Source organism: Pseudorca crassidens, chromosome 6, assembly GCF_039906515.1.
Source record: "Pseudorca crassidens isolate mPseCra1 chromosome 6, mPseCra1.hap1, whole genome shotgun sequence".
Lineage (NCBI taxonomy): Eukaryota > Metazoa > Chordata > Mammalia > Artiodactyla > Delphinidae > Pseudorca > Pseudorca crassidens.
The window spans coordinates 115,598,864-115,623,048 of NC_090301.1; the positions used below are offsets into that span (position 1 = coordinate 115,598,864).

Below are 24,185 nucleotides of genomic sequence, written 5' to 3' on the forward strand. Positions count from 1 at the left end.
AAATAGGACTGAATGCAGATATGAATGAATAACGACACGAATATGGTTTTATGCCATGTTTCAGTCTTCAATTACTGTTCTCATTCTTTTTACTCTGATAGTGCTTTCATCTCCTCTGTTCACATTGTTGACAATCCATGAAATCCTGACTTCACTGCTTTATTCTTTCCTTTCTTTGCATCTCCTTTTCTTGGGATCAAAAGGGTAGCTCAGAAATACAGAATTCTTCATGAAGTTGATAAAATCCACCACACTGTATAGAAAAGATTTATGTCCAATGAAGATTTCAAGGACAGATGTTTGTGGGTCACTGAACCCACATCTACAGTTGTTTTCAAATAACACTCGTTTATTCTAGAGGAACTTCTGCATTCTCACATCGCCCACTGGTGGTCACCAGATGGAGAAAGGCTTGCCTTCCTGATGATAAATGATTCCTTGGTGCCTAACATGGTTATCCCCCGGTTTACTGGAGCTTTGTATCCCAAAGGAAAGAAGTATCCATACCCTAAGGTAAGTGAAGTGGAAGCCCTGTTTGTCCCCCCTCTCTGTGTGCCCGTGACTTGATTGATAGTATTCTCAGTTCATGAAAAAGTTGTCTTTGGAGAATAAAACAAGCCCCCTTACCGGTCGACAGAGTCATCATTCTGAGAGCTTGCAGCGGTCTGTGCGCAGTGCTTGTGTATGAACAGCTAAAGATGATTCAAGGGTGCAGGAACTTTTGCTGTATTTCTTTCACTTTGATGCTCTCATTCTTTATCCCTCACCTTCCTAGTTGAAAAGAGGGTGAAAAAACATAAGAAGCAGCATTGATCCCAGGGCAAAAGTTTCTCCAAGGTATATTCTGTGAGTTGTTAATAGCTATTATACAGGCGCAAAAAGTGTCACAGTCAAATAAGTTGGGAATTCTCAGTTTAAAAAAAAAAAAATCTAGCTTTTTTCCAGATGATTTCTTAGAGCACTTAATATACTGCTTGCTAATGTGTATTATAAATCTCCTAAAAAAGTAGACTGAGCATAAAGAATCCCTAGTAAGGAATAGACTAAGCATAAATAATCTCAATAAAAAATAGACTAGGGCTTCCCTGGTGGCGCAGTGGTTGAGTCCGCCTGCCGATGCAGGGGACACGGGTTCGTGCCCCGGTCCGGGAAGATCCCACATGCCGCGGAGCGGCTGGGCCTGTGAGCCGTGGCCGCTGAGCCTGCGCGTCCGGAGCCTGTGCTCCACAAAGGGAGAGGCCGCGGCGGTGAGAGGCCCGCGTACCGCAAAATAAATAAATAAATAAATAAAGACTGAACATAAAGAATCACCAATAAAGAATAGACTAACCATAGAGAATTTATCAGTATTAATATTAGCACCAGTATTATTTTGGCAGAACATACTTTATCAAATGCTGGGGTAGAACCATAGCCAGGCCTAGCTGGAATAGATGGAATTGTTTTATTGAGTGAAGCGAATATGGAAACCCTGCCCAGATAGCAAAACTATTTTTAAGTGTTGGGTGAGGCCTCTGAAAGCAGGCTGTGGAACCATCTGGAGTGTATTGGTTTTTCTCTTATACGTCATCGTTAATTATTTAAGGTCTCTTGCTTTAAAGTTTATTTTCCCCATGTTTACAAAACAAAAAAAAGTGAGCCCCCCCCGCAAGCATTAATCATGTAAGGATGTCTTATAGAAAACTTTTAAAATTCAAGTTTATACATTTTAGCTCTTAATGAGGTAAGAGAAGGCTGCTGATTTCATTTAGAAGTCTTTATTAAGCCATTTCTTTAGTGAGTTGTACCTTGTGTTTCCAAAGTACAATAGGTTTTATACCTTTAAGTTTGTGCAGTACCTTAACTGGGCAGAGTACTGGAAAAATTATCCATCACGTGTATTTTTCTACTCCTGCAATGAAGGCATGGTTGGGGGGAATGACTTTCCTCATTTTCCAATCATCTACAAGACTCAAGTTATCCAAGGTGGGGACAGGAGGAAGGAAAGTAGTGAATATGGAGAGTCAGGGCTGCGAAGCCTGTTTCCTCAGGGAGATTCTGTGCTATCTTTCTCCCCATCCTATCTTCCTTCCAATAGGTTGTAGTAACAGAGTGACTGATTGACAGCTACGGAAGACAGCAGGTTTGAGAGGAATAAGATTCCATGATTTTGAAATATTATTTTTAGGGTCTTCTCTGGACATAGATCTGAAAGCACGTATACTCAGTGCTCTTCAGGAAAAAAATGGCAATTTGACAACAACAGAATAATTATATTTCCCAAGACATTTGTATGGTACTCCAAGAAAAGTACTTATGTCTTCTCCAGTTGTAGATTTAGCCATGTTTTATGTATGACAGTTTGTGCGGGTACAACATACCTGTACCAGTTATTTTTTCCAGAGAAAAAATTAAAAGATTTTTGAAATATATTCTCACCCCATTTGATTTACTTATAATAATGAAAGTTCACCTGACAATGTAAATACAAAATGAAGAATGGGTCCATACTGTGAAAAGCACATGTCAATGGGCAAGACAGTCACTCAGAGCTGTTCAGTGTGTGCATTGCACAAACGGAATAAAATCAACCCCAGGGAAGGGACCACTTTCTGTCATTCATTTTCCAAGAGGAGTGGGGATTTTAGGATTCACACAGAAGAGCCATATGTAATAGCTGCATCTTCGAGTTGCCTTCTCAGTTACAGACTCTTGGTGCTTGAACTTGGACACTCCTAGGCCTTATAATTTTATCAAGACTAAGGCAAACAAATGGACATACAGAAACATCTGAGAAAATCTAAATAAGTCATCAGTAAGTCAGAAGATACTGGGTTGACAAACCTAGACAATTTGTTTTTATTTAATAAGTTATTATTTAATTAATTAATATTCCTTAATAGTAAAGCTAGGCATAAAATAATAATAATGTTTGTTTACTAAATGGGTAAATCCTGTGTGCTAATAATATGCTATATATTTTCAGGGAGACTTTTCACGTTTTTTCTTCATTCGGCCGTCTTCACAAGTGCCTCTGTTTTACAATTGGGCCAACTAAGCTTCTAAAAGGCTAAGTCCTTTTATAAAAGTCATAGTTATTTAGAGAACAGAGAAATAACTCAAGTTTATTGATTCTGTCTCTCTCTCTCTTTCTGTCTAAAACTACCGTAGGTTAACTTGTATCTCAGAAGATGTAGCTAGAATCAAAATATCTCCTTGTCAGGTTAACGAATAGATGTGGAGCTCTCTTTGCTCCATTAACTGCAAATGACTCAGCTCTGTATGAGTAAAATTCTTAGCCTGTATATTTAATAAATGATGTATGTAATACATAATGAAGGTCCTGAGTGTATATTAATGACTACCATTGAGGAGTATTAAAAATAAAGACAAATATTATAGTGGCCAAAGAGAAAGAATCCCAAGTCCTCACGTGGCTGTCAGTAGAAATATCTGCCCAGGTGCTTAAGACAACAGGACTCAAAGAAACTAGGTCTGGGTTTTCATCCTTGTTCTCAGAATAAATTTCAGAATAATTTTCGGTCTATTACTTGAATTTTCAGTCTCATTATTTTCTACTCTGGTTTAAAAAAAATGTTTGTTAGTTTTTCCGCTAACAAATGTGTTGTTTTGATTTGTTCTTACTTATGCAATAAACTTCCAAAAAGTGGTGCTTTAGACATCGAAGTAATGCATAGAGTTCACACTAAATTGTGCTTCAAATTAAACTAGATTAAAACGAGTGCAGCAAATACCCAATGTGGTCAGGTTTACTAACGAAATACTTACACTAAACAAATATATTTGTATTTTGCTTAATTCAGCATAATTCAGAATTTATAAATACCCTATCATTAGCAATTCAGCACCAAAAAGATGCACAGTTCTATCTCAGCAACTCAGGTTAATCTTCTTAATTAAAACATTATCTCATTTAATGACAGTTTGGTTGCCAGTAAAATAAGGTTAAGTATTATTGAGGCTTGTGTTTCAGAATCATAGAGGAAGGATTCTATGGGTTTGCAGTCTTTGTAGCAAATTAGACTGTTAAAAAGCGAATAGATGAACTCCTCTAATTTGCAAACTATTGAAACAATTCAAATATTAAAGGGTACAAATGAACTTGCAATGTGCACTTAATTTCAAAACTCCAAGGAAAGAAATCAAATGGAGATTATAGAATGCTAGAGAGCTGAATTTTGGAAAGAGCTTAATGTTTGGTTTTTTGTCTAAAACTGACCATAGGTATACACAACTCTTTTTTTTAGATGTTTTCATTTCTTTACTTTCTTTCAGTTCCAGTAATTTCATACAAATTCAGAGGGAGATAACAAACTTGCATTCCCTTTGAACCAAACGGATGTTAAGTGGTTATGTTTTCATTTATCAATGATCCTCTTGTTTAATGATGGCTCCAAACTTTCCTATTATTTGAATCTGAAAGTATTTTAAATTTATATAATAAATTAGTTGGCATTTTTCATAAATGCTTTATTATAGTAATGGCTTTCTAACTTTATCTTGTACTTCAATCATGGACTTTTAGACTCATGGTGTGTACACAACCTTTAATTTGTTTTCATGTGAAAGCTAATTGGGATACCAGTGATCCTGGATAGTCCTATAAGACCTGAAAAAAACTGCCTTAATATGTGGTAATAACTGTGTATATCTTTGACAAAGTATGTCATGAAATAAGACATCACTGATAAGAATTCATAAAAATTGATCAAATTTAATTTAATTTCTCTTTTTCTTTAATCAGTTTTTTGAAAGATAAAAAATATGAACACAGTTTTTCACTCACTAGAAAAATCAGTGTCTGACCATTATTTTTAATTCATGAGTTAATTAATTATGTAATTAAGTATATACTATTTTTTGGCACTTTTGAAAATCATCATTTTGTTAGTCCATATAACAAAAGTATGAGATGGTTTTTTCCACTGAAAGGAAATCTACTTTGGCTCAAAACTTCTGACTGTGACGTATTCTCAGAGAAATGTCTCATTTTTGAGAATCAAATAAAATAATACTTGAGGATATTTAACATCCTGTCCATGGTCCATATCCAATAAATAACAGTCAAACTTGAACCCAGATTTCTCTGATTCGTAGATTAAACTGAACCAGTTCTCAAATTGTTGCCCTTTTACCAGCAATGTCAGCCTCATCTGGGAAATTATTAGAAATGTGAATTCTCATGTCCCATCTAGACATTAAAGATGCTGGAGGTAGGCTTCAGCGGTCAGTGGTTTAATTAGCTTTCCAGGCCCTCTGGATGATTTTCATGCAAGTTCACCTTTAATAACTGCTGAGCAGTAGTATATATCTATATATAGATATATGCACATATATCAGTGTCTTAGCAACATTTGCATATTAATTAGAATCATCTGGAAATCCTCTTACAACACAGATTTTTAGGTCCACACCCAAAGATTCTGATTCTGGGTCTGAATATAGGTCCGTCCGTTTGGGGCCCATGAATTTGTGTTTCTATGGTTCTAATTGATGCTGCTGGTTTAAAAAAAGAACTTTGAATGACCTGCTAAATACTCTGCCCCAGCTCTAAATTTTAACATACCTGATCAAGCTAGAGAAATGGTTAGACTCAAAAAATACAGAGAAAGACCAATACTTTCAGGGAGAAACATGGCAATGGAATTAAAACAAAAGTGATGTGAAAGGGACCTCCTAAATGAGGTAGAAGGCTAAATTGCCCAAGACAGATGAACCCAAGCACTGGAGGGTTTTAGAGCAATAAAAAGCTTTACAAAATTTGACGCCTGAGCCTTCTCTGTGAGGCAGGCTCATAGCTTATCTTCCAGGAAGCCCTTTATCATATGAACCATTTTCATAATCTCTCTTTATAGTCACTGCATTTCTAAAATGAAAGCCTTTCTGGACCCCTTTCTTTGGATCAAACTTCTGATGTGTGTGATATGCTCCCACAGACATGCTAGTCATTTTTTTAATGAAGACTTTATTTTTTAAGAGCAGTTTAAGATTCATAGCAAACTTGAGAGGACGGAAGATATTTGTGCCATATACCCCCAGCTCCCACTTAGCATCCCCCATCAGAGTTGTGTGTTTGATATAATTGACGAAGCTCCATTGACACATCATAATCACCCAAAGTACAGAGTTTACATTACAGTTCCATCTTGTTGTTATGCATTATGGTTTTGGACATATGTGTAATGAAAAATACAGAGTATTTTTCACTGCTCTACAAATCCTGTTACTTCGTCTATTCATCCCTCCTCCTCCCCTCCATGTTCGTTATTTTTAATAACTTAACAAAACATTCTTGAGGAGCTATTACTGATTATTGGTGGAATGCATTATGTTGCTTCTCTCCTGATTTAACTCTGGGTTTTGTCAGTACCAATTCCTTAAACATGAATCTTTCTTTTTCTTTTTTTTTTTTTTGCGGTACGCGTGCCTCTCACTGTTGTGGCCTCTCCCGTTGCGGAGCACAGGCTCCCGACGCACAGGCTCAGCGGCCATGGCTCACTGGCCCAGCCGCTCCGCGGCATGTGGGATCTTCCCGGACTGGGGCACGAACCTGTGTCCCTTGCATCGTCAGGCGGACTCTCAACCACTGCGCCACCAGGGAAGCCCTGAATCTTTCTTTGGTATCTTTAAATCACTTTTATCATTCCCTTTAGATTTTTGTCAGGTCTTTTAATTCAACTCGCTTTTAATTTCCTTGTCCTTCTCTGTATATCTCACATGGTCTTCTCTTCACAAAGCAGCTACACCACAATGATACTGGTGTATTGTTTAGAAACACATTGAGCCACACGTAGCCAATTGATTCTGTTAATTATTTATTCACATAAACATTCTTTCATTCATTCATCCTACATGCTTGAGATATATTGGCATAAGTTCCCATTCTGCTCGCTAAGAGTTCACAGTGTATTTAGAAAAACTTTGAAGGCCTAGGAATGAATGGAAGCAAATCTAGAGCAGTTAAGAGCATCCTGGGGTTAAATACTAGCTCCCTCAGTTATTGGATGTTTCACGCTGCACAATTTGCTAAGCTTCTCCATTTTCATCTGGAAAATGGTTATAAATAAGTCTTAGGACTGTAGTAGGAACATAGAATACGATAATTCATGTGCTGCTTTAACACATAGTAGGAGCCAGAAACATACGAACTACTATACAGACTAGTTATTATTTCATAAATTTCGATTTAATAAACTCAAATTACATTTTCTTACCACTGCCTTTCTAGTCTTCATGCCAGGTACATAGTGAGGGCATTCTGCTCCATGGTCCACATCCCAAGGGACGTTTATACCTCATTTAGTATTCATTATAATTTAAAAGAAAACCTATGATGATTAATGCATGGAAGAAATTAGGTATTGTGGAATTTTAAACATGTGGCACTGGGATAGGGTAGGTTTTCTTTTTCTTTCTTCTTTTTTTTTTTTTTTTTTTTTTAAATTAGCCAAGCTTTCTTCCCTTTGCTTTTCATATCCTATAGTGTGAGCAGCTGCTTTATCTACTAGTTGTTTCGTAAAGCCAGCCCTTCTGGTGTCATTCTAGGGGAAGAACACAGAGCACTGCCTAATGAGTAAAGTCATCATGATTTTCTGTCACCTTTAATTGTCTGACTAAAGTGCTAGAGAAGCAGCAATCTACAAAAACAATTGAAAGCAATCATGTTGTTGCATTTAAAATCATTTCTACTTTAGAGAAATTAAACTTTTTTGCCCATTCTAACACAAAATTGTAGAAGAATCAAAATGCATTTTCTTTTCTCTTTCTGACTTACTCATATATATGGAATGTAAAAAAAAAAAAAAAGTTGGTACTGATGAACCAGTGGCAGGGCAGGAATAAAGATGTAGACAGAGAATGGACTTGAGGACATGGTGTCAGGGGTGGGGGAGGGAAGCTGGGGCAAAGTGAGAGTAGCATTGACATATATACACTACCAAATGTAAAATAGATAGCTAGTGGGAAGCAGCAGCATAGCACAGTGAGATTAGCTCGGTGCTTTGCCATGACCTAGAGGGGTGGGATAAGAGGTTGATGCAAGAGGGAGGGGATGGGGGATATATGTATGCATATGGCTGATTCACTTTGTTGTACAACAGAAACTAACACAGTATTGTGAAGCAATTATTCTCCAATAAAGATCTATTAAAAAATGCATTTTCTTTCTTTCTCAATATATTCTAATAATGTATTTGCATTGCAACTTTCATTTTCTCAAAGGCAGGTCAAGTGAACCCAACAATCAAATTATATGTTGTAAACCTATATGGACCAACTCATACTTTGGAACTCATGCCACCTGATAACTTTAAATCAAGGTATGTAATTTCAATTTCACTTTTACCAGAAGATAGATCTCTTAACTCCAATTATCATTTTGTTGCAATTTAGAGAGAGATGTGATCAGCTCAAGAAATTCACTTGAAAATAAAACTGAGGTTGCGTCCATTAGTGCAGGAATGAACTCATTGTGGATCTTTTGTTGTTCCCAGGAAGCATTTAGAGTTTTGAGGTCATTACCAGCACCACAAAATGACTAAATATACTGATACCAAGAATTAGCTCTTTGGCAGGAGATGTGACAGAGAGATGGGAACAAAGGATAATTTTCCATTGAATTTTCTTCCTGAAAATAGTCACTCAATGTTTTTAAATGGTCCTCTTTCAAAGAGTATAATCTTCCTAAAATGTGTGTAATTTTCCAACCTTTTCCCTGTAACTTGCCAATGATTCCCTAGCTTTGTTTTCCACGCAGAGAAATTTAATGAGATTTTGTTTTGAAATATCCTACATAAGAATCCTGCTTATTTAAGTCTGAGTGGGGAGAAAAGAAACACATTTTATGGGTCAAAAACATAATTTTAGTATTAGCAAAATTTCCAATATTTGAACAGCTAATCAAATGACCATGTGGATTGTGAAATCCAGAGTGGTCTCAGACTTCAAAGGTGATTCTTTCAAATATTTTAATCCTGTGAAAATTTACAGCAGTCCTGGAGATGGAATAGGCAGCTGATTTAGGAAAATAGTTTTATACTGTATTGAATGGTATAAGGCTAAGCTTAGAGTTTGTTTTGATGACATCAAAAATAATCACAGGGTGACTGATTCAAGTAGAAATTCCATTCAGTGTTCCATTGACATATTTGGGAAAATTTCATCATATTTGGGATTTTCACAGATAGTGCAGCCTTTAGCATGTAGAAATATTTCCTACTTGAAAAAGTATTAAAAATATATGGAATGCTTACACTGGAAAGACCCCCATTATTATCTAATATAAACTGTTCCTATTATTGGTGGAAAAGATGGGGCCCAAAGAAAAACTATGCTAAAGATTAGTTGGTAGTAGAGGTAGAAAGTGAAGTAAAGCCTGTTTCAAGTTATAGAGCATTTCATCTAGGTTGTGATGAAAGATCTTACAGGGTCATTAAAATTGACTTATAGAATACAGTACAGTTGACTAAATCAGACGAAACTTCTACTTCTGAGCTTGGTTTACCAGCCATGAAAGATTTGGACACAAATGAAGCAATTATGAAAATTATTAATATTTTATGTGATCCTTAAGGCTTATCTTTTTCTCTGGTTTGTTCAGTGCTCTGAATTAACAATAAAGAACACTAACCTGGAGCGTTTGAGTCACATCTCTACTACCACTTTATTGTGTGACCCTGGATAAGTCACTGTACCTCTCTCTAAACCTGAATACCTTAATCTTAAAATAATAATTTCTCATTTTTATCAGTTTTTAAAATCTTTCAAATGGAAGTCAATTTTATAATATCCAGGTTTCTTTCTAATAGAAGGTAGCGATTCCTGACCTTGATGCTGTTACCTAAGAGTCTTTCTAATGAGTTCACCAGCTAGGACATAGCAGTGTCATCAAATACAAAGCTTTGTAAAGACAGAATCAATTGTCATTATTAGAGTATTAGTTAAGCATATATCTGTTTAATATTTGAGGTACAATGTGATCAAATTAGTCACCCATTGCGAAAAGATATCACATATCTTTAGATGTTGGAAATCCAGTACATAGAATGGTATTCTAGATCCCTCTAAGAATGAGGAAGAATCCTGTGAAGAAAAAGTTCTTAACTGTAATTCAGGTATGTTGGTTTATCAATGAACTTGGTCTACATTTGGGAGAGTCATGTAATACCTTATCTGCACAATGTATGTAACATGTTTCTTTTTCTGCCTCGTAGTTATTTAAGTGCCAGTTGTGGCATGTGAAACCACAATTGGCACTTTTGGCACTTCTGGTGCACCGAAGTGTATGATTTACTCCTTTAGTTGGAAAACTCAAGACCAAAATTTACTTCAGAATTTTTTTTTCAATATTCCCCAGGAATATTCAGTTTTTATGTTTCCTTACTCATTTGTTCCTGGTGAAAGCTTTAGTCCAATTTCCTATCATCTGCATTTAACCTCTCTGAGCACCGGTATTACTTTGATGGGCCTACAAACACACCGACATGAACAAAATAGAGCTATCCATGGTGCAAATCAAAGAATGCTGCATTTATCTGCACATCAAATGGAAATTAAACTCATACTTTTCCTTGATTTTGTTTTAGGATTATCAATATCTATAATATTTAACACTTAGTACTTTAGCCATATGGAAATTTGCTAGAAAACTATTGTGCCCTCCCTAGTTAGATAGACATTTGAGATCTAAAAGAGCATAACATTTTCCATAATTTACTGGTCAGGGTCCTGGATATTAAAAACACTCAAGAGGGGTAATTGAAGTGCAGTTAATTAAGGGACTATTAACAAAGATATGCACGGGATTAAAAGGAAACTCACAAGGGACAGGAAAGCAACACAGAGTCTGCAATAGCAGAAAGCCTTTACTGCCCCAGGACTGAAGGAGCAAGGGGCAGACTCACTTAGGAAGCCTGAAGAGGCTTGTAGCTGAAGAACAGAATGGACCAACAGGACCTGTCCACAGGTAGAACAATTAAGTCATTGCCAAACCGGGCCCTAATAGGGAGTGGGTCCTGGGAATAAACACCCTGAACTCTCTCTAAAGCTTTGAGTTCCTCCAGAAGTCTCTCTTGGGCTAGGGAGCCTCGTTGTAGTGTCCAGCCTCTGGAGACCTTGGGGGTGAGTGCTAAGGGGCAAATTCGATAATAGATTTGACAAATGGGGAATATTCAACAGACATGATTTAAGGATAATATTTGCCTGAAAATTTATCATTCTTATTACTTTAGGGACGTGTTGGAGATGTCCAGAAGAACACACAATAATTTGACGCCATGTGAAAAGTGTTCTGTCTCTGTTTCTAGTTCTGTTTCTGTCCCTGTCTCTTTCTCTCTGTCTTTGTGTGTGTGTGGCGTGTGTCTTTCAATCTCTCTGTCTCTCTCTCTTTCTCCGCACATGCACACACACACACGCGCACACACACACACACACACACACACACACACACGCATCTATGGTTTACCTAAATAATACTTGTACTTTTCCTGAAAACCTGCTATATTTTTCTCAAGTGCATTGTAGATTATGTAACGAATCATGTTTCAGCTGTTTGCATCAGTGTATTTTGGACATGGAGTTTACCCCTGCTGACACCTGGGTATCTCCTGTAACTTATTTTCCTTTATCTGTCTTCCTAATTTTATTTACCACAGTATTCTTAAATCATTCTAAGCTAACACAAATTCTTTTTATTTTTTGAAAATGTTAGCTCTATAAATATACAAATTAATAGTTTGTTGGTACCAGTATTAGTAGCAATTTCCCCATATTTATTAGTGACAGTATTCCCATAGGTATTGCAAGCCTATGTACCTTTATTGGAGAATTTTGGTATGAACTTAAAAATACATAGTTAACTTTTAGAGGAAATATTTTTATAATAATGAATCATGCAGATTTAGAGATTTGTCACATTGTTTTGGAGAAGTGGTTATCTCCTGTGTTCATTCATCTCCAGGCTGAAGAATAAAGACAGTGGTTTGTCTTTAGGTTCTCCTCACTCACTGTCTTTGACATTCTACTTACCAAAAATCTTTCTTTAGTCATCCACCCTTTGTGACACATTGTTCTCAGCCTGTTTCATTGATATGACACTGTCATATTGCCCCTGTCATTCTGGGCTTGAACTGCCATGGTTTTTCTTCCTATTTAATTGAAGTATGTCTAGTCTGTGTCTCTTATTCTGCCAGTGAATGTCTATACCTTCCAATAAAATCTAATTAAATTTATCTATGTTGATGGAAGTGACCCTTCTTACAAGTAAAGCATGGATATTAACAGAGGTCTTTGGAGGGCACTAGCTATGAGTTGGTCATGAATGTCATCACAATACACTTGTGTGCAGAGATCTTGGGTTATCTGGAAGAGAGTGAGCTCAGAGTAACCATATGTACACAAAGACTGTTGTGAACAAAGAGTAGTGATTGGACAGGAAGCCAGTGAAAACACAGGTGTGACTGCTAATATACCTGTCTGCTGGTGATGCTGGTGCCTCCATTCCACATACCGTTGTGAACAATGAGATCTCTTGTGCCAGACCACCCAGCTAATAGAAAGTCTTTCTTGACTTGAGTGCAATCCCTCTAACCCGCTTGTCTATGTCTCTGTGGCTCAAGAGGACCAGATCCTCGAGGACTTCCTGGGTAATCCAGAGCCATGGAGACTAGGAACAAGCAGGAAAGCCAGTTATAAGGAAGGGACACTTTCACTGGCCACTGGTCATGGGACACCAGATCTAATGTGTTCATGAGATGGAGTTCCAGGAGGACAGCCACATCTGTGGCAGGCAGGCCAAGGAGTGTGGCATTTTCAGGTAAGGGCACTCCTTATTTCCTCATTCAGAGGAGCCCTGAATACTTACAAGCAAACTGAACAAGTCATTATAAATCATAAGGAGATGTGCACCTAGGACCTTGGAACAAAGAAAGAATACAGGATGGAATTTAATTAGTAAATACCTTTCCTCCCTTCTTACGTGCCAAGTTCTACTTATCTTTCATTTTGGATATCTCCAGCACTTTATTATGGAAATCTTAATGGTTAGAAATCACCCCAATGGACTTTACAAGTTCTATTTTGGGGAGAACTCTCATCCTTATGAATATATGTACTAAGATATCTCACATAAGACTAAATTTTGCTTATGAATATAAGATAGTTTAGGTACAAACACACAAAATCATATTATTTAATCAAAGAGAAATGTAAGTGGTGTGACTATAAATAATTTTTGTTTGTTTTTCTTTTTTTTTTTTAAATTTTGAACTTTATTTTATTTATTTATTTATATAGCAGGTTCTTATTAGTCATCCATTTTATACACATCGGTGTATATATGTCAATCCCAATCTTCCAATTCATCACACCACCACCACCACCACCCTGCCACTTTCCCCCCTTGGTGTCCATACGTTTGTTCTCTACATCTGTGTCTCTATTTCTGCCCTGCAAACTGGTTCATCTGTACCATTTTTCTAGGTTCCACATACATGTGTTAACATAGGGTATTTGTTTTTCTCTTTCTGACTTACTTCACTTTGTATGACAGTCTCTAGATCCATCCACGTCTCTACAAATGACCCAATTTCGTTCCTTTGTATGGCTGAGTAATATTCCATTGTATATATGTACCACATCTTCTTTATCCATTCGTCTGTTGGTGGGCATCTAGGTTGCTACCATGACCTGGCTATTGCAAGTAGTGCTGCAGTGAATGTTGTGGTGCATGTGTCTTTTTGAATTACGTTTTTCTCTGGGTATGCCCAGTACTGGGGTTGCTGGGTCATATGGTAATTCTATTTTTAGTTTTTTAAGGAACCTCCATACTGTTCTCCATAGTGGCTGTATCAATTTACATTCCCACCAAGAGTGCAAGAGGGTTCCCTGTTCTCCAGACCCTCTCCAGCATTTGTTGTTTGTAGACTTTTCTGAGATGCCCATTCTAACTGGTGTGAGGTGATACCTCATTGTGCTTTTGATTTGCATTTCTCTGATAATTAGTGATGTTGAGCAGCTTTTCATGTGCTTCTTGGCCATCTGTATGTTTTCTTTGGAGAAATGTCTATTTAGGTCTTCTGCCCATTTTTGAATTGGATTCTTTCTTTTTTTAATATTGAGTTGCATGAGCTGTTTATATATTTTGGAGATTAATCCTTTGTCCGTTGATATGTTTACAAATATTTTCTCCCAATCTGAGGGTTGTCTTTTCATCTTGTTTATGGTTTCCTTTGCTGTGCAAAAGCTTTTAAGTTTTATTAGGTCCCATTTGTTTATTTTTGTTTTTATTTTCATTATTCTAGGAGGTGGATCAAAAAACATCTTGCTGTGATTTATGTCAAAGAGTGTTCTCCTTATGTTTTCCTCTAAGAGTTTTATAGTGTCTGGTCTTCATTTAGGTCTCTAATCCATTTTGAATTTATTTTTGTGTATGGTATTAGGGAGTGTTCTAATTTCATTCTTTTACATGTAGCTGTCCAGTTTTCCAGCCCCACTTATTGAAGAGACTGTCTTTTCTCCATTGTGTATCCTTACCTGCTTTATCATAGATTAGTTTACCATTGGTGCATGGGTTTATCTCTGGGCTTTCTATCTTGTTCCATTGATCTATATTTCTGTTTTTGTACCAGTACCATATTGTCTTCATTACTGTAGCTTTGTAGTATAGTCTGAAGTCAGGGAGTCTGATTCATCCACCTCCGTTTTTTTCCCTCAAGACTGCTTTGGCTATTCGGGGTTTTTTGTGTCTCCATACAAATTTTAAGATTTTTCGTTCTAGTTCTGTAAAAAATCCATTGGTAATTTGATAGGGATTGCATTGAATCTGTAGATTCCTTTGGGTAGTATAGTCATTTTCACAATATTGATTCTTCCAATCCAAGAACATGGTATATCTCTCCATCTGTTGGTATCATCTTTAATTTCTTTCATCAGTGTCTTATAGTTTTCTGCCTACAAGTCTTATGTCTCCCTAGGTAGGTTTATTGCTAGGTATTTTATTCTTTTTGTTGCAGTGGTAAATGGGAGTGTTTCCTTAATTTCTCTTTCGGATTTTTCATCATTAGTGTATAGGAATGCACGAGATTTCTATGCATTAATTTTGTATCCAGCAATTTTAACAAATTCATTGACTAACTCTAGTAGTTGTCTGGTGACATCTTTAGGATTCTCCATGTATAGTATCATGTCATATGCAAACAGTGACAGTTTTACTTCTTCTTTTCCAATTTGTATTCCTTTTATTTCTTTTTCTTCTCTGATTGGCGTGGCTAGGACTTCGAAAACTGTGTTGAATAATAGTGGTGAGAGTGGAAATCCTTGTCTTGTTCCTGATCATAGAGGAAATGCTTTCAGTTTTTCACCATTGAGAATGGTTTGCTGTGCGTTTGTCGTATATGGCCTTTATTAAGTTGAGGTAGGTTCCCTCTATGACCACTTTCTGGAGAGTTGTTATCATAAATGGGTGTTGAATTTTGTCAAAAGCTTTTTCTGCAACTATTGAGATGATCATATGGTTTTTATTTTTCAATTGCTTAATATGGTGTATCATGTTGATTGATTTGCATATATTGGAGAATCCTTGCATCCCTGGGGTAAATCCCACTTGATCATGGTGTATGATCCTTTTAATGTTTTGTTGGATTCTGTTTGCTAGTATTTTCTTGAGGATTTTTGCATCTATATTCATCAGTGATATTGGTCTGTAATTTTCTCTTTTTGTAGTATTTTGTCTGGTTTTGGTATCGGGATGATGGTGGCCTCATAGAATGAATTTGGGAGTGTTCCTTCCTTTGCAATTTTTTGGAAGAATTTGAGAAGGATTGGTGTTAGCTCTTCTCTAAATGATTGATAGAATTCACCCGTGAAGCCATCTGGTCCTGGGCTTTTGTTTGTTGGAAGATTTGTAATCATAGTTTCAATTTCATTACTTGTGATTGGTCTGTTCATATTTTCTATTTCTTTCTGATTGAGTCTTGGAAGGTTATACTTTTCTAAGAATTTGTCCATTTCTTCCAGGTTGTCCATTTTATTGGCATAGAGTTGCTTGTAGTAGTCTCTTAGGATGCTTTGTATTTCTGTGGTGTGTGTTGTAACTTCTCCTTTTTCATTTCTAATTTTACTGATTTGAGTCCTCTCACTCTTTTTCTTCATGAGTCTGGCTAATGGTTTATCAATTTTGTTTATCTTCTCAAAGAACCAGCTTTTAGTTTTATTGATCTTTGCTATTGTTGTCTTTGTTTCTATTTCATTTATTTCTGCTCTAATCTCTATGATTTCTTTCGTTCTGCTAACTTTGGGTTTAATTTGTTCTTCTTTCTCTAGTTTCTTTAGGTGTAAGGTTAGATTGTTTATTTGAGATTTTTCTTGTTTCTTGAGGTAGGATTGTATTGCTATACACTTCCATCTTAGAACTGCTTTTGCTGCATCCCATAGGTTTTGGATCGTCATGTTTTCATTGTCATTTGTCTCTAGGTATTTTTTGATTTCCTCTTTGTGAATTTCTTCAGTGATCTCTTGGTTATTTAGTAACATATTGTTTAGCCTCCATATGTTTGTGTTTTTTACATTTTTTTCCCTGTAATTGATTTCTAATCTCATAGCATTGTGGTTAGAAAAGATGCTTGATATGATTTCAATTTTCTTAAGTTTACTGAGGCTTGATTTGTGGCCCAAGATATGATCCATCCTGGAGAATGTTCCATGCACACTTGAGAAGAAAGTGTAATCTGCTGTTTTCGGATGGAATGTCCTATAAGTATCAATTAAATCTATCTGGTCTATTGTGCCATTTAAAACTTGTGTTTCCTTATTAATTTTCTGTTTGGATGATCTGTCCATTGGTGTAAGTGAGGTGTTAAAATCCCGCACTATTATTGTGTTACTGTCGATTTCATCTTTTAGAGCTGTTAGCAGTTGCCTTATGTATTGAGGTGCTCCTACGTTGGGTGCATATGTATTTATAATTGTTATATCTTCTTCTTGGATTGACCCCTTGATCGTTATGTAGTGTCCTTCCTTGTCTCTTGTAACATTCTTTATTTTAAAGTCTATCTTATCTTATATGAGTATTGCTACTCCAACCCTCTTTTGATTTCCATTTACATGGAATATCTTTTTTCATCCCTTCATTTTCAGTCTGTATGTGTCCCTAGGTCTGAAGTGGATCTCTTGTAGACAGAATATATATGGGTCTTGTTTTTGTATCCATTCAGCAAGCCTGTGTCTTTTGGGTGGAGCATTTAATCCATTCATGTTTCAGGTAATTATGAATATGTATATTCCTATTACCATTTTCTTAATTCTTTTGGGTTTGTTTTTGTAGGTCCTTTTCTTCTCTTGTGTTTCCCATGTAGAGGAGTTCCTTTAGCATTTGTTGTATAGCTGGTTTGGTGGAGCTGAATTCTCTTAGCTTTTGCTTATCTCTAAAGGTTTTAATTTCTCTGTCAAATATGAATGAGATCTTTTCTGGGTAGAGTAATCTTGGTTGTAGGTCTTTCCCTTTCATCACTTTAAATATTTCCTTCCACTCCCTTCTGGCTTGCAGAGTTTCTGCTGAAAGATCAGCTGTTAACCTTTTGGGGATTCCCTTGTATATTTTTTGTTGCTTTTCCCTTGCTTCTTTTAATATTTTGTCTTTGTATTTAAATTTTGGTAATTTGATTATTATGTGTCTTGACTATAAATAATTTTTAACTTAATTTTATACCTAACTTAGTGTTCTCTTTAAAAACCATTTATTCACTAGATTTGCACCAGTTGAATTTTAATGTTTTTTAAGTATGAATTTTCTTTTAAATCAAGATTTCACATCTTATATAGTTAATATAATGTGTCAGTGTTTGGGAAGACATTACAAAGATATTCTTAAAACATTTCACCTGAGGGCTAGTTTGAAAGGAAAAGACTCAAAATGAATATTTAAATTCTTTTTGTTGTTCCTGTTGTTATTTATTTTAAAAACCATTCATATTAATTCATCTCATTTGGAACAAAATATAATATTAGTCACTTTAGCTAAGTGAGACAAATTTCTGATCAGGTTTGAAATTCTTCTATATGTCAGTTCTCTCCAGATTTTTCAATAACTATTACCACCTTGATTTTGCAGTCTTTGGTCAGTTGTTTACAACAATCAAATTATTTTTTACTTCAGTTTTGCACAACATTTATGCCAGTTACTTAGAAATATATATTATCACATTTCAGCACTTTTTTACTGATTAATTATAGTATCCACTGTCATTTTTCTCCATGCTAAGCCTTCTAGGTAAATTTCTTAAAAGTTAATTCCTATATTTTTCCTTTTCTAATATTCACACTGCCCAAAATGGTAAAGCATGCAAAATAAATCAGTTTAAACAAAGCGTAGTGAAAGTGAACAAGACACAGATCTTTAAAGAATCACAAGGCCCATTGATTTGGCCAAAGATTAATCCTAAACCAGTAGCATATTTGATTCAAAGTTGCCTTGTTAACTTTATTTAGGTAACTTTATTTTATGATTTCACTGAGTTTCTAGGCAATTTTCAAGTGAGACTCAGCTAGTTGTGAAAGGTGCTGGATAGCTTGAAGAGATTATTGAAGAAGATATGGCAGGATTCACTGTATGACAAGTTATGCTTGTCCTTCTGACATCTTTACTTTGATGGACTAACTGGTTTTCGAGAGGAAGCACTAACTACTCAATAATGTTAGAAATGTGAGATTCAGGTAGCTGAATGTCTAACTCATTGTGTCTAAGGAGAGGTGATTTGTATTACAAGGTTTTACTTTCATAGGCGATTTTTTTCAAAGTCACTTAAAAACCTAATGCATTCATTTTAAGACAATATTCATGGATGGCATTTTTCAAACCATTTCTAAGTCATCTAATCTATTTTGAAACTGGGCAGTTTTGTTGGAAATTTTTTTCTTTTTATCATAAATTGAATCAGTATTAATGATTGCATTTTGTTATGTGTGGGTTGGGGGGGTTTGTGATATATTATGTAAATTTCCAGACATAGAATCTATAAAGGAAAAATATAAGCTTTCCCAATCTACAACCATCGTGCGGACATTATAGGCTCCACTGATTAGCATCCTCACTTTACCAAAAATTCAATAACCCTTCATATTCTTCAGTTTGATTCCTTCTTTGTTTTAAACTTTTTCAAATAAATAAGATTAAAAAATAATATTGTAAAAATTATTATGAATAAGATTATATTTCCATTGTCCCTCAATGGAAAAAGACCAAAGCAAACCATTCATGGCTCTGTGGCTCAAGTCCTGTGGATAAAGTGAGATAACATGGAAGTCATACTTAAGAAATAACTATTAAATCAATAATAATATTTGCCTTTTAATTGATTATTGAGTGAATTTTTGAAAAAGTAAAATAGAATATAACTTAGAAAATTTTTTCTTATTTTGCACATTTTAGCACTGTACTGATCGATAGAAAATTACTTATGAATGTCTAGTATCTTGATTATTTTTATTTTTTCCAAAAGTTTTCCTTCTGTGAAATCATTCACTTTCAAATTTATTCTCAAATCTTCTGTATATTTATGTATATATGTATATGTGCATGTGTTTACATACATATGCACACACATATATTTGTATTTATATATGTCAATATTTGAAGAAGCAGATGTGTATATATATAAGTGGAGAATAACATGATGTGACATCCTTATAGTGTTTCATTTATTCTGCATGTAAAATAACAAGTGTATATTATTGGTGCTGTACACGTTCTCTGGCTCTAAATGTAAATTTTAATTTTGTTTCCGAACTAGAGAATACTATATCACTATGGTTAAATGGGTAAGCAATACCAAGACGGTGGTCAGATGGTTAAATCGACCTCAGAACATCTCCATCCTCACAGTCTGTGAGACCACTACTGGTGCTTGTAGTAGAGTGAGTATAATTTACTTTCCTTTATGCTTAAAATATAATAGTTTATGCTACCTTTCAAAGGAAAATTAAACAATTCTTTGTGCAAAGACTTCAATATTTAACTTCCAAAGCTATTAGGAGTGTATACTTTAATTCATAAATCTTCCATACGTTGAAGTAAGAAATATAGATAAAGAGAAGAGAACAAATTAAGCTTTAAAACAATGAATTCTTATATAGTATAAAGGGTAGTCCAAGCCATGTTAGTTTCATTCTCAAATGTAGGCTTTCTCTCTACTTTTTGACAGTGATTAACTTGAGAATATGTGATATTTCTTTCCTGTCATCTTTAAACAATTCCAAAAATTCATCGTTTTTTCTGTAGTTCAGATTAGTCTTCTAAAATAAGTGTCTCTGCCTTTAAATTATCTAAAAATAGTAAAAAAAAAAAAATGATTCTTCAGCAACTATGTTTTGAAAGTAGGTTGTATTTCAATTTCTATAATCATGTTTTATAAACTCTGCAGTAGAATCTATATGTGTAATTTTAAGGTTATTAGTAAAGGGAATACTTTAATGAGTTTAAATTGTTATATTACATATTTGGTACTTGGTAAAGGGTTCTCAATTATTTAACAACAGAATTTTCAAACTTAAGCTTCTGGACAAGATGGAGTAAATGTTATCAGCCTTGCATCTCCATAGTAATCAACTGTAACAGTTTACAAAATATATTAACTATATTCAGACATTGGACAATAAGGCAGTTTAAATGGTCAAATGAAGCTATGGCTTCCTACTGGTGACACATTTGAGGCCACAGTGCAAGGAGATAGCATCCAAGAAAAGCACAAGTGTATCACTGATCCAAAAAGGCAGGGAGAATCAGAGTTTGAGGCTATTGTGGTGGCTGAATTTTTCAGGACAAGTACCACAGGATAGGAGCTATATATAAAAGAACTTCAACAATATATATAAAAGTCTCTTAAGTCTTTATCTCAGTGCTTAGCTGTGCAAGTAAAGGGCCTGCCTCAGAGAGGGAAGCAAATAGAGAATCCCCAAGTTGCACAATACTTGGAGACTTTGGAGTAATGAACAGCAAAAATAAAGATCTCTCACTGAAAACCCTAAGCATTCAACTCAGAGCCCAGAAAGAAAATGTATTAGGAATAGAACTCTTCTATACTCCTTCTAATAAATCTTTAAATCAAACCTTGAAAGAATTCAGTTCATCCACCTGTAAACTAGCTGCCTGCCAGAACAAAGTTTACTCTTTAAAATAATTAAAAATTCATTCTCAAAAATGTAGCATTCACAATATCAGTCACACAATTAAAACATACTATATATAGACATAGAAAATATAACTCACCCACCTCCCCCAAAATAGGAAGCAGACTTACAAAGGATATAGATACTGGAATTAACAAACAGACTGAAAAAAATTTTAAAAAGCTTTTAGCTATTTTTGTTATTTAACAAATTAAAAGATGGCCATAATTAGTAAACAGATGAGAAGTTTCAGTAGCTAAATATAAACTATAAAAACAGAGCAATGAAATGTCAGAAACTGAAAAATACAGTGTCTGAAATGAAAAATTACCTGGATGAGCTTAACAACATATTGGACACTGTTGTAGTCAAGGAAATATAAATAATTCAAACAGAAGTCTTGAGGGAAAAAAGGTTGGAAAAAAAAAAAGAGCAAAGCCTTAACTACCTGTAGAACAATATAAACTGGTATATATGTAAAATTTTATATACAGAAGGAAAAATTTGAGATACCAGGGCAGAAAAAAATGAACGAATGTAAAATGTAAGAATGTACAAAAATGTAACAATGACTTAAATAATCAAATTTGATGAAAAACGATTAATCCATATATCCAAGAAGTTAGAAAATCTCAAACAGAATAAAGACAAAGAAAAAAATACATCACCACATAGTACATAAATTAATGCAAACAAAAGATTAAGAGAGGAAATTTAAAGTAGCCTGAGAGAAAAACACATTACATATTGGGAAATATAATGATGAGAATTACGGCCTGTGTCTCACCAGAAACAATGCAAACCAGAAAGCAATGGAAGGAAGTTGTTATTAAAGGACTAAATCCTTTGAAAATATCTTTAAAAAATGAAGACCAAGGAAGATATTTTCAGATAAATTGGAACTGAGATAATTCATCAAAAGTAGATCTGCAAAAAAAAAAAAAAGTAGATCTGAATAAATAACAGGAAATTAAGTTATTCAGGCTAAAATAAATGACATCAGATGAAAACTCAGATCAAAATGAAGGAAATAAAGGTGCCAAATAAGGTAAATATGTGAATAAAATAATTTCTAGTACTTAAATTTTCAAAAAGGTAATTAAGGAAATTAAAGTAGTATACAATAGAGATATTAATAGAATAATTTCATAATGATACAGTGTGAATTGATTAGGAAGATATAACAATTCTAAGTACCTACACTTCTAATAATGAAGTTTCTAAATATTTAAGCAAAAGCTGACAAAACTAAGGAAGAAATAGAAATATACTGAGACTTAAATATTATTTTCAATGTATTTGATGAAATAAGTCATCAAAAATCTGTAATGATAACAAAAGATCTGGACAATACTATCAACACCTTAAACAAATTGATATTTAGGAAAAATTTCACTCAACAACTATATAATAAACAATCTTTTCAAGTGCAAGGGGAATATTCAAAAATCTCAAAGTGCAAAAAGTGAAATCAAGCAGAGTATATTGTTTGACTACAAGAGAATTAAATTAGAAATTAGTAACTAAAAGATATTTGGGAAATTGACAAATATTTGGAAAATTAAAAAAACATACTCCTAAATAATTCATAAGTTAAAGGACAAATCACAAAAGAAATTAAAAACAATTTTAAATTCAAACATAATGAAAACATAGCAGGTCCAAATATATAGGTAAAGCAAAATGATGTTTAAAATGAAGTTTATATCTTTAAATGCATATATTAGAAAAGGAAAAATGTATTGAATCAATGGTAGATCTCCAAGTTATGAAGCTAGAGAAAGAAGTACAAAATTAACTCAAAGTAATTAGAAGGACTGAAATATAAAAAGAAAAGTACAAATTAATAAAACACAAGACAATCTATAGAGAAAATCGGTGAAAGCAAAAATTATTTTAAAAGATGAATAAAATTGATAAATCCTTATTTGTACTGATGAAGAAAAAACACCCCACAAACTACCAATTTCAAGAATGAAAGGGTCCCTATCAATATACGGATGGCATTTTTTACAGAACTAGAACAAATAATTTTAAAATTTGTGTGGAAACACAAAAGACTCTGAATAGACAAAATAATTTTGAGAAAGAACAGAGCTGGAGGGACCACACTCCCTCCTACAGACTGTACTACAAAACTACAATAATCAAACCAGTACAGTATAGGCACAAAAACAGACATAGATCAATGGAACACAATAAATATCCTGGAAATAAACTCACACACTTATTGTCAATTAATCAATGACAAAGAAGGCAAGAATATACAATGGAGAAAAGACAGTCTTATCAATAAGTGGTGCTGGGAAAACTGGGAAGCTACATATAAAAAAATGAGATTAGAACATTTCCTCACACCATATATTGGGGTTGGCCAAAAATTTCGTTTGGGTTTTTCCCTAAGATGTTATGGAAAAACCTGAATAAACTTTTTGGCAAGCCCAATACAAAAATAAATTCAAGATGGATTAAAGACCTAAATGCAAGACCTGAAACCATAAAACTCCTAGAAGGAAACATAGAACACTCTTTGACATAAATTGTAGCAATACTTTTTTTTGAATCTGTCTCCTAAGGCAAAAGAAATAAAACCAAAAATTAAAAATGAGACCTAATCAAACTTAAAAGCTTTTGCACAGCAAAGGAAACTATTGACAAAATGAAAAAATCTACTAAATGGGCAACAGCACGCTTCCACTATGCCACTCTGCTAAGCACAGGATAATCTACTAAATGGGAGAAAATAATTGCAAATGATATGACTCATAAGGGATTAATATACAAAATATATAAACAGCTCATACAATTCAATATCTAAAAAGAAAGCCCAATTTAAAAATGGGCAGACGACCTGAATAGACATTTTCCCAAAGAAGACCTTCAGATGGCCAACAGGCACATGAAAAGGTGCTCAACATTGCTAATCATCAGAGAAATGCAACTCAAAACCACAATGAGATGTCACCTCACATGTGTCAGAATGGCTATTATCAAAAAGATAACAAATAACAAATGTTCAGGAGAATGTG

At 34.6% G+C, this 24,185-nt stretch overlaps 1 protein-coding gene across 4 annotated transcripts in view; it reads left to right on the plus strand.

Annotated features, from left to right (window-relative positions):
- The window catches only part of DPP10 (dipeptidyl peptidase like 10), a 1,288,081-nt gene that overhangs the window by 1,167,162 nt on the left and 96,734 nt on the right, over positions 1–24,185 (plus strand). For all 4 annotated transcript variants that reach the window (XM_067742149.1, XM_067742151.1, XM_067742148.1 and 1 more), the window contains 3 exons: positions 359–513; positions 8,221–8,318; positions 19,782–19,905. In XM_067742149.1, the coding sequence (XP_067598250.1) occupies positions 359–513; positions 8,221–8,318; positions 19,782–19,905 (377 nt within the window). The remainder of the gene's footprint in view (positions 1–358; positions 514–8,220; positions 8,319–19,781; positions 19,906–24,185) is intronic.